The sequence below is a fragment of the Macrotis lagotis genome, chromosome 2 (genome assembly GCF_037893015.1).
Source record: "Macrotis lagotis isolate mMagLag1 chromosome 2, bilby.v1.9.chrom.fasta, whole genome shotgun sequence".
NCBI lineage: Eukaryota > Metazoa > Chordata > Mammalia > Peramelemorphia > Peramelidae > Macrotis > Macrotis lagotis.
This window is the reverse complement of record NC_133659.1, coordinates 277074422-277086441: the sequence shown is the minus strand read 5'-3', so window position 1 is coordinate 277086441 and position 12020 is coordinate 277074422. Positions and strand designations below refer to the sequence as shown.

Genomic DNA, 12020 nt, shown 5'->3' with positions numbered 1-12020 from the left:
TCTTTTTCCATCTGGCCAATTTTGCATTTTAAAGCTTTCTTCTCCTCAAAACCTTTTTGAACTGTTTTATCCATTTGACCTAAGCTGATTTTTAGCATGCTATTTTCTTCAGCATTTTTTTGGATTTCCTTGACTAGGCTGCTGACTTCATTTTCATGTTTTTCCTGCATCTCTCTCATTTCTTTTCCCAGTTTTTCTTCTAACTCCCTCATTTGATTTTTCAAAGTCTTTTTTTGAGCTCTGTCATAGCCTGATCCCAGTTTCTGTTTTTCTTCGAGTCTTTAGATGCAAGAGCTTGTGTTTCCTCATCTTCAGACTGAGTATATTGATCCTTCTTGGGATCATAGATAATGTATTTCTCAATGGTGTTCCTGTTTTTTCTCTGCTTGCTCATTTTCCCAGCCTAAGCCTGTTTTGGGGGTGCTTCCTGAGCTTTTGGGTCACTCCCACAAGTGTCTCAGTGTGTGAGGCTCTGTCCTCTCTCCTTGTCTGTGAATGACCATATACGCCCCCCTGTGCCACGGGGCTGAGGTGGGGGGGGGGCCCTGTTGTTCTATGGGGGGGGCCTAGACTGCAATCAGGATCTGAATGTGTTCAGAGCCCCAGCGTCCTGTTCTAGGGGCAGAGGACAGAGCTCGGCAGTCTCTCTTCACTCCCCTCCCTCAGTTCAATGGGCTCATGCCCTGGGGGCTCCTGCTTACAGCTCCACCTGCTTATGTTTCCTGGATCTTGAATGCAGTGGCCATGCTGCTCATTGTATGCTCTGAGGGCTGGATTTCACATGCTTGCTCTGGCCGAGGTCCTCCGCTGTTCCCCCAATTTGTGCTCGGTGCTCCCTGGGGCATAGCTCAGGAAACTCCCCTGCTGCTGTGAGCTGCGACTCCCAGTGCCCTGGGGCTGCCTCCAGGAGGCTGAAGTTCTTTCACTCTGACGGGCCACCCCTCTGTCGGGTCGCCCCTCCAACCCCAGGGAGCAGAGCCTTTCTGCTCTTTTCCAGGTTACCTTGAGTAGAACTGCTTCACTGGGTCCCTCTGTGGGTTCTGTCTCTGGAAAATTTAGTTAAAGTCCTTAGTTTTGAAGATTTATGAGAGAGAGAGCCTAAGACACAATCCGTTCTTGTCCCCATCTTGGCTCTGCCCCCCCATTCAATTTTTTCCAAAGGTCTATCATGTCTAGGTTTTCTAAATTTCTACTTACCTCCTTAATTTCCTTTTTGTTTATTTTATTGTTAGATTTATCTAGATCAGAGAGAGGGAGATTGAGGTTTCCCACCAGTAGTGTTTTGCTGTCTGTAACTCATTTAACTTCTCTAAGAATTTGGATGCTGTACCACTTGGTATATACATATTTTGTATTGAAATTGCATCATTGTCTATGGTACCTAGGAGGATATAGTTTCCTTCCTTATCTCTTTAAATGAAATCTATTTTTGCATCTGCTTTGTCTGAAATAAGGATTGCTACCCCTACCTTTATCACTTCAGCTGAAGCATAATATATATTCTGCTCCAAACTTTTACCTTTACTCTATATGTATCTCTCTGCTTTAAATTAGTTTCTTGTAAGCGGTATATTATAGAATTCTGGTTTATAATCCACTCTGGCATTTGCTTATGTTTTATGGGAGCATTCATCCTATTCACATTCAAAATTACAATTATTAACTCTTTATTCCCCTTTGTGCTATCTTCCCTCTCTTTGTATTTCCCCCTTTTTTACCTTATCCATATTCCATAGTATTTTGCTTCTGAATACCCCCTTCTTCAGAGTATTTGCCCCCTTATATCCAACCCCACCCATTTTTTGTCCTTTCCCTTTGTCCCTTCTTCCCTTCCTCCCCCTTTTCTCTTTTAATACGTGAGAGGTAAGGTATGTTTCTTAACTTAACTGAGTGTGTGTATTTGAATCCTTCTTTGAGCCAAATCTGATGAGAGTAAGATTCAGGGGGATTTCACCTCCTCCCTTCTTCCCCTCTATTGCAAAGGTCCTTTGTACCTCTTTATGTAATGTGATTCATGCCATTCAATCTCCTCCATCCTCCTGTCTCTTTACTGTTACTCTTTTTAAGGAGATATTGTTTTTAAATCATTTTATCAGAGTCACAGACAAGTCATGAATGTCTATTACTTCTGGCTAAGTATATTCTCTCTAATAGATTTACAATTCTCAAGAATTATGATAATCTTTCTCCTAGTTGGGGATATAGCTATTCTCATGTTATTGGATAGAAGTTTTTTTCTTTTCCCTTTTTTACTTTTTCATGTGTCTCTTGAGTCTCCTGTTTAAAGTCTAAATTTTCTATTTAACTGTGGTCTTTTCATCAGGAAAAGTTGGAAGTCTCCTACTTTGTTAAATGTGCATCTTTTCCCCTGAAGAGAAGGCTCATCTTTGCCTGATAGTAAATCCTTGGCTGTATTCCAAGCTCCCCTGCTCTTCAGAATATCATATTCTAAGCCCTTCGATCCCTTAATGTTGATGTAGCCAGGTCCTGTGTAATCCCGACTGTAGCTCCTTGGTATCTAAATTGCTTCTTTCTGGCCACTTGCAGGATTTTCTCTTTTATCTGATAGTTCTGGAATTTGGCCACAACATTCCTTGGTGTTTTCATTTTGGGATCCCTGTCATGAAGGGATCAATGTATTCTTTTAATAACTATTTTGCCCTCTGGTCCCATGATATCAGGACAATTTTCCTTCAATAGATCCTGAAATATTGACCCAGCCTTTTTTTTTATCCTCAGTCTTTTAAAGAAGCCAATGATTCTTAAGTTGTCTCTTCTGGATCTATTCTCTAGGTCTGCCATTTTGCTGATGAGTTTCTTTTTGCATTTTCTTCTAGGTTTTTGATTTTTTTGGTTTTGTTTAACACATTCTTGTTATCTCATGAAGTCATTAGTTTCCACAGATTCCAATCTTTCTTTTGTCGAGAAGAATTTTCTTCATTTACCTTTTGCAACTCCTTTTTTGGTCAATTTTAATTTTGGAGGAGTTTTCCATTTTCCCAATTGTATTTTCCAAGAATTTGTTTTCCTGTTGCAAAGTGTTAATTTTTTCTTGAGTTTCTTTTTCCAATTTTCCCAATTGATGTTTGAACTTCTTCCTAATCTTTTCTAAGAAGTCTTTCTAGGCTGGAGACCAATTCATATTCTCCTCAGAAGTTCTAGATCTCTCTGAGTTAGGATCTTTGTTTTCAAGGTAGCTCTTGATGGTACCCCCTGCTGCTGGCTTTTCTTCATTTTCCTTGGATCTTGTTTTGGGGATGGGGTTGGTTCACAGACCCTTAGGGTTGAAATCCCTTGAAGTTCACTGGGTTTAATAACTCCCAGTAGGCCAGCCAATAGGGGGCGCTAGAGGCTTTCTCTGGCATGTTTGTGACCTTGATTGTGGCCCATTCCCTATGGGAGGGAGGAGCAGCAGGGTCTGGATTATCCTGGAACAATGTGGAATTGGCCCTCAGGCTATATAGTTAATCTCATTATTCACTCAGTACTGAGAGAGTTCTGCTGTCCACACCTGAGCCTGGGGGTGGGGGGTGTCTACTTTTACTGTATTTACTCTGGGAAGAGTTCCTTTCTCCCACAGGAATGGGGCAGAGACTCAACTGGAAACATGGTGGGGGACTCCATTGAAAATTTGGGGCTCCAGCCCTGATCTTCCAGACCAGCTGGGCTAACTAGATTGATGACTAACTGCTGCACTGGAGCTCTCCTGCCTGCCACTCACATAGCCAATGCGGCTGCATTCCAAGCTCCCTTGCTCTTCAGAATATCATATTCCAGGGCCCTTTGACCCCAGTCTCAGCCCACCACCCCAGGCTGGCTCTCTGCTCTGTGCTTGGTTCATCCACACTTGCCTGTGACCGACTTTGTTGGTAGATGTTCTCCTAGCTTCTTTTTCCTGGTCTTTGTAGATCTAAATTTTGTTAAGAGACTTGATTCATATTAGTTCTGAGGGAACACCAGGAAACCTTAGCACAGAGCCTTGCTTCTCTCTGCCATCTTGACTGGACTGGAAGGTATGTATAGATTTTAGGAAAACGTGGGTGTCAGTATAAAAGCAAATATGACAAAGGAAGCTGCTCACACAGTTTGTAGAAGTTGTTTTGGAGAGTCCTTCAGATTTTCATAGGCATGGTATAGTTTTTCTGCTAGCTCCCTCTAGGAATTGAATCTGCCTTTCCTCATCATATGCAGAGTATCATTGCCTCTTGATCATTGTTCAGGGGATACTATTAGGATACTGATGCAAAAGTCCAAATTGCCTGGCCTCCCAGAGTTCATGAGGAGGGACAAGAGGACTTGGACCAAAGGGAGAACAGGAAGAGATCAAGGCTGAGGAGCTTTAATCTTTCCCAAGTGATTTTTTTTTACAAGATCTATTGTCTTGGCACACCACTCACTCCATTTTTTGAATCCAACTAGCTCACTGACAGACTTCTTATTCAACTTCACTTCAGTTCTTTCAATAGCTTTCAGATGACATCTATACTGATAAAGGATATCTCACACTTGTCTAAGACTTATCATTGATTGATTAAGTTGAAGTGCCACATCTTGATCATAATTAGTAAACTAGCTTTGTTCTTACATAGTTAAAGTGTCAGTACATCTTATCATTTACTCTAATGGGAGTTATTGTCTAGGCTGAACCCTTCCCTTAAATATGAATATGTCAAAAGTATTCATAGATATTGTAATCCCCTATTTCTTCCCCATTATTTAGGGGGCTTAAATTGAGTAGGATTTTCTGAGATCCTGGGTGAATGTGGAGAAAGAATTAGGAAGTGGTTGTCTAACTGGCAGGAAATATAAGATGGCCTCAATAGCTTACTTTTGCTTAAATCTGTGGCAATAAGGATGTTTATGACAATGGTAGCTAAAATTCTTTTAGTACTTCAAAATTTATAAAACTAGTAACATACATTATTTCACTTGAGTTTTCTGCCTACCCTGATGAAGATTTTCTTCAAACATCAACAAGTACTTTGTGGTTTGTTGGGTTTTTTTTTGGACAATTTCACTTAAGTTTTTAGATTCAATACCTATCAGTTTTCAAGAAACTGTCTCAACAGGCATTGTGATCTTATCTAGACATATTTACTAGGGTAAATTAAAAAGAATTTCTTATTAGCATCAATTTCAGTTATAATGGTAGTATGTATTCAGTAGAAGCATTGGGATCCAAGGGAGGAGAAAGAAGAAAGTTCAAGAAGCTACCCCCTGGGGCAGCTAGATGACACAGTGGAAAGAGCACAGATCCTGGAGTCAGGAGGTCCTGAGTTCAAATTTGACCTCAGACATTTAAGAATTACCTGTGTGACCTTGGGCAAGTCACTTACATTGCCTTGCAAAAAAAGGTATTTCTTTTTTTGCCTTTTCCCTATTTATAGGACCAGATTAGAGAGCAGCAGTGTGTTTTTTTGGAAGGGAATAAAGAGGAGGACCTTTTTTTGTAGTTTCTTCCCCCTGCAAAGTTGGTGGCATCAAAAATTGCTTCAAAGCATTATGAGTTCAGGTCATAGACTAGAGACCTGAAAATGAATTCTAATATGCCAAAAGATGTCATAAAGCAGGGTAATGATAGATTGCCTGTAGAAGCCTTTGGTAGAAGCAGCTTTGCATATCCACTCAATCTGAGAGGAGAGTTCATGGGCAATCCTCTTAAAAACTAATTTCTTTGTTTAGAGGAAGGGGATTTCTTAGTCTATATCAGACTTTGGGGATTACTTAGAGGGTCATTGCTAATTTAAGAGTTTGAGTATTGAACCTACAGAGAGGAAGATTTCAGGAACAATGTGCATGGGGGGGGGGGGAAGAGGATCACCTTATATGTCCCCTGAAACTAGAGACTAGAGTCATGCATGGATGGGGAGAGTAGGACAAGAGATTTGGATCATGTCATCCCTGGCTCTTAAACAGACTTATTCAGACAATGTAGATCTGCAAGGAAGGGAGTTGTCTGACTAGTAACTTTAAAATATGTTTGCCTTCCAGTGGGGGAAATCCAAACTATTGGGGATACTAGGAATGTTGAAGGGACTTTATAGGATCTTGTGAAAGGGGAGAAGTTTGAGATTCATCAAAATATTTGTATGTTATCAAGATGTCAACCCTAATTTCAGTTCCTTTTGAGGGACACCAGTATGAACACTTTATGTTTCTATTCATAAACTCTTGTAATTCTTTTATATCTTCTATTTCTAGTAGGGTGAGATAAAGGCTGTCCTCTTTTCATAAATAAAAAAAAGAACAGACAATCAAAACACAAAGCACAGTACAGCAAGGAAACACCTTAGCAGGGAGAAAGCCCCATAAATTGTAGTCGTGACACAGAAATGAATCATAGTCTAGAAATTAGTGAGAGATATTAAGTTAGAGGAACCAAGACTACTTGTTGCTTGTTGTGTATACACACATTTCTCCAAATAAATTTTTTTTAGTCAGGTTTGCACAAAAAAAGTGGTTTTAGGAGGTTGTTATCCCAAGCTTCCTGAGATGAACAGTTTAAGGTAGCAATAGAGGATGCTAGATGGTACAGGGGAGAGAGAGCACATGACATCAGGAAGACCTGAGTTCAAATCTGGATTCAGACTGTGAAGACAGACTGTGTGATACTCAACAAGTCCTTAAAACCTGTCTGCCTCACCCTCCTCATCTATACAATGGGGATAATAATACTACCAATCAGGTTTTTTTTGGAGGATCAAATTAAGCACTTAATAAATATTTGTTTTCTTTCTTCCTTTACAAAGAGAGGAAATTTTTTTCCAAATGAAAGGATATATCTGGGTCCTGTCTATATATATATATATATATATGTGTGTGTGTGTGTGTGTGTGTGTATCGATAGATAGACAGACAGATCTGTGTGTATATAAAAATGCATCTATACATATGCACATATAAATATGCATATGTGTGTCTTATGTATGCATATATTACACACATATATGTATATGTGTATAACTCTATCTCTATTCACACATGTGTGCATTTATCTCTTTCTCTGTCCCTCCAACACCCAAAATATACAGAGCTCATCTTTAAAGATGCACATGTATCATACAAGGGGGGGGGGAATCTAAGAATCTTTTTTTTTGAAGTAAGCTTTATTGATTACTTTTGCCATTATATCTCAGTTATTCTGGAGAAAAAAACAATACCCTCTCCCTGTCCACATTTGACTCCTCCTCCCTTGTTACACAAAAGCAACAACAACAATTTAAATCACAAGAGGTAGTGACCATAATTGACAATGTAATCTTGTGCTGTAGTTACCTTCCCCTTCTCTGTGACAAATATGTTTCACATTTACATATATCTTACCACATACATATGGAGCTATGTATAGATATTTATATGTGTATGAATTTATTGTTACATATGTTAATGTCAAATATATAACAAATGTTAACTATATATAAAATTTAACAATGTAATAACATAATTGCTCTGTTTCTTTGCTTTTTTGTTTATTTTCTGTGCGTTAAAAAAAAGTACTCAGGGGGACATAGCTACCATTATACATTGTAGTTTTTGAGTCATTTTCAATACATCCAATGCTTCATGATCCCATTTGGGCTTTTCTTGACAAAGATTCTAGAGTAATTCCTTCTCCAGTTCATCTATATTGTTGAGGAACTGAGGCAAAAAGGTATTAAGTGACTTGCAGTGTCACATTAAGTATCTGAGGCTAGATTAGAACTCAGGAAGATGAATCTTTTTGACTCCTAATACTCTATCCACTGTACCACCTAGCTACCATTATTATTTATTTATTAGTGATTATTATTATTTATTTCATATATATTTATATGCTTTTCCCATTAGAATGCATGCTTTACAACTAGGAATTCTTTTATTTGCATTCCCCACATCTATCAGAGTGTTAGATATATAGCAGGCACTTAATAAACGCTTATTGACTATTGATTGTGAGGTAGGATTTGAATCCACTTCTTCCTGACTCGAACACTGACTTCTAACCACCACAATTTGCTGCCTTTCTACATATCACTCTACGAATAAATTAGACTCCTAGATATTTGCCAAGCCAAGAACAAGTTGTCCCATCCTGCTGGAGAGCTCAGGAGCTGAACCTCATTTGACTCAACCTGGTTAACATACTGATTTTACTCATACTGAGAGACAGAATCGGCGAAATCTTACAATCCAGGCAAGCCCCAGTTTGGGGATGGCGGCTGCAAGCTAAGCATTTCTTTCTTGCATTCCACCAAGGAGTGACCCAAAATCTGGGTTGTTACTGTAACTCAAATCAATAAGCGATTTGTTCTGATCAAAGTGGAATTATTTGATATTTGAAGCATTGTGCTGATCTGCATAATGAAGTAGTTTGAATATTAAATTTACTCATGAGTTAATGACACTGAAGCATTTCAGATTTGTACTTTTTCTTTATAATTATATCCAAGTTTGTTTTTTGTTGTTGTCACAATATGTAGGAGAAAACTACACAGGATAACAAAAATTGGAAGATGTTTTTCTCAGAGCTTAGAGTTTTGAATTTGTGAGTATATTTTCTATCTTCAATTTCTCCAGTTTCTATTTCCTTACTGCCATATCTAAAATATTGGTTAATATTTGGTAGTGTGCTCCATAAGGTAAGTTTTAAAAGAGACCATTTATATTACTAGTACAAATATATTTTAACTAGGGCATTATATCTCGGCCAAAGGGCAGGAAGCTAAGTAGCACCATGATGCCCAGATGCCGGACCTGGAATCAGAAAGATTCAAATCCAGCCCCAAACACTTATTAGCTATGAGCCCTGGCAAATCCCTTAACTGCTGTGTGCCTCAGTTTCCCCTTCTGTAAAATGGAGGTAATAACAGCATCTACTTCCCTTGGTTGTTGTGATGTAAGATAATAATTAGAAAGTACTTAGCATAATGTCAGTCACATAATAACTGCTAAATAAATGTTTATTGTTATTATTATTATTATTATTATTGGATCTCAAATACTTTATAAAACACTATATTGTGACATATTTTGTAGCACATTGGGGTTTCTTTTTCTCCTTCTTCAGACACATGCCACATGGACTATTATGTGTTTTTTTCAACCTTAGCTTTACTTTAAAAATTGAACTTTAGACAAAGGGATCAAGTGCTATTGAAGTAAATATTGTTTTCTGAGAATTCATTCCCATGTCTGGATGTCCTTGAAGACTTCATTTTCACATAAAAGCATTTGTGTAGCCTGGTTTGAAAAGGGATCTTTTATATAAAGATAATATTTGTATTTATGAACAATATAATATAATATATAATATAATATATGTAGACATTTATATAGAGATGATATTTTTCTCAGATGTTTTCAGAATTAACATGTAGAGGGAACATGAACCTTAGGCTTAACTTTGATCTTAATCCTATGACCAACAATTTAGATACCTTAAAGATTCATGTGTATGGTATAAGGGAGGGAAAAAAATTAAGAATCCTTTTTTCAAATGTTCTTTTTTAATTATTGTTTTTGTGAGACAATGGGGTTAAGTGACTTGCCCAAGGTCACACAGCTAGGTAATTATAAGGATCTGAGTTTGGATTTGAACTCAGGTCCTCCTGATTCTAGGGCTGGTGCTCTATCCACTGCGCCACCTGGCTACCCCCAAGAATCATTTTTTCAAAAAAGTAAGCCTCGTTATTGCTTCTTGTCATTACATCACAATTATTTCAGAGGAAAAAAAATTCTATCCCTGACCACATTGATCTTGTCCTTAATAATAAACAACCCCCCCCCAAATCATACAATACAATGATCAAAGTAGACAATATATGTAATCATGTGTTCTAGTTGTATTCTGCTTTTCTGCATTAAAGTGGAAGGAATTTTTCATTATCTGTTTTCTTAAGACCAAAGCATCAATATTAATGATTAGGGCTTCTGTAAAAAAAAAAAATGTTTTTTAAAACATGCTATCCCATCATGTTTCAATTCCTTCCTCCTACTCCCTTTCCCTCTTGGCAATATAAATCTTACCTTCCAAACCTAGCTGAAATCCTAGTTCCTCATTTATTCCTTTATTTGTAGCAATGTGATGATATTTTTGTCCTTCATTCTCAAAGAAGACCATGACATAAGAGAAGTGATGTCATGACAAGCATATGAATTGGATTTGAGTGAGGGGATGCTGGGCTAAGTCACTGGCCTCACTTTTTCCTCCAGTGCCATCTGGGTCCAGTGGCCCAGATATGAATCAGGATGACTGGAGATGGCCCTGGATGTGAGGCAATCAGGGTTAGGTGACTTGTCCAAGGTCACACGGTTATTACGTGTCTGAGGCTGGATTTGAACTCAGGTCCTCCTATCTGTCATTGGTCTTTCACAACAACTAGCTGCTTGCCATTACTAGCAGGGTTTTAGGATTAATTTTCATTTAAGCTTCTGCTTACTTTTCTTTAATTCTGGAAGCACAGTTCTGCCATTCAGTTCTCTCAGTATGGAAGTCAAAAGGTTTTTTTTTTTTAAGAATTCTCTTTATCGCCTTTCTTTACTAGATAAGATAACAAGATATTTTTCTTAGAAAAGAAGTTCTCTTTACCCTCCTTATCTTTGTACTTCAGCCAGTCTCTCTTCCATCATGACAGTTAATGTAGAATGACAGTTAAAATGCCCCTATCTCAAAATTGTAATCCTTTTTTGAAAAATTAAATTGCAAAATCAGATTTTTCCACTTAAGGGAAATTAGTTAGTACTAATTATGTTGAACTTCTTTATAGCTCAACTATTCCTATAATAATTTGTTTCTAAATATGATGTTATGCCTTCAATAAAGCTATTGGTAGCCATGGATGAATGGATGAAAATACTTGAGTTTTACAAGGAGGACAGGGATCTAAGAGTTTCATGAATCTTGGATCTCATAGTAGTGAACAAAGTTCCATCTGGACTTTCTGGTAATGACATTTGGGAGCTAAACTTAGCTAATTTAGGGCAGCTAGGTGGTGTGAAGGATACTGCACTGGCCTTAGAGTCAAGAGGACCTAAATTTAAATCTAGCGTCAGATGCTTGATACTTAGTTGTGTGACCTTGGGCAAGTCACTTATTCTTGATTGTCTCATCAAAAAAAAAAACTTAGCTAACTTACCTAAACTTAGAAATAATTATTCTTCATAGTATAAGTATTAACAGGATGCTTTTTTTCCTTCTCCACTTTGTATTATTAACTTCTGAATTATAATGTCTAGAATATGTATATTTATAGATATATTCATATATGTCTATATAGTTATAGCTATCTCTACATATGTCAGTCTATGCTTATATGTATATGTGTATCTATCTTATACACATATGTGTACATATAATATACGGATATACAGAGATATACATATATATGCATATGGATATGCATATATATGAGAAGCAACATAGCACAGTGGAAAAAAACTGAATGTAGAGCCCATCTTAGGTTCAAATCCTGGTTGTGCCACTTAGTATTTGTGCAACCTTGAATAGATTGGTTTTGGTCTATATTTTATTTTTATTTATTTTGTTAAATATTTCCCAATTACATTTTAATCTGGTTCTGGGCAACACTTGGGGCTATATCTTCCTCTATTGTAGAAGGATTTTATCACCAAGGGGGTAATGATCCAATCAATTTACCCATAGACGTTAGGTCAAATTTTCCTTAATTTATATTTTATTTTCCCCCAATTACAAAATAATTTTAACTTTTTTTTAAAGTTTTGAGTTCCTAAATTCCATCCTTCCCTCTCTTCCTCCCTTTACTGAGATGTTAAGTAATTGGATATGACCTTGAATAAATTATCTTTCTAGGCCTGTTCCATTATCTGCAAAATGAAGGAATTGAAACATTTTATATTTAAAAAGAGTAGCATCCCATATACTTCTAAATCTATGATCATATTAATACATCATCATTCATTCCAAATGGATCATGTAGGTCATTTGATTAGTGAAAAATGTATTAATAAAATACTTAATGTTTTTCTAGGCACTGGGAATATCAGATCAATTGAAAGCATCT

At 37.3% G+C, this 12020-nt stretch overlaps 1 protein-coding gene across 2 annotated transcripts in view; it reads left to right on the top strand.

The window, feature by feature from the left end:
• The window catches only part of IRAK3 (interleukin 1 receptor associated kinase 3), a 103510-nt gene that overhangs the window by 54390 nt on the left and 37100 nt on the right, over positions 1–12020 (top strand). For both annotated transcript variants that reach the window (XM_074226206.1, XM_074226207.1), the window contains exon 6: positions 8460–8524. In XM_074226206.1, coding sequence (XP_074082307.1) covers positions 8460–8524 — 65 coding nt within the window. The remainder of the gene's footprint in view (positions 1–8459; positions 8525–12020) is intronic.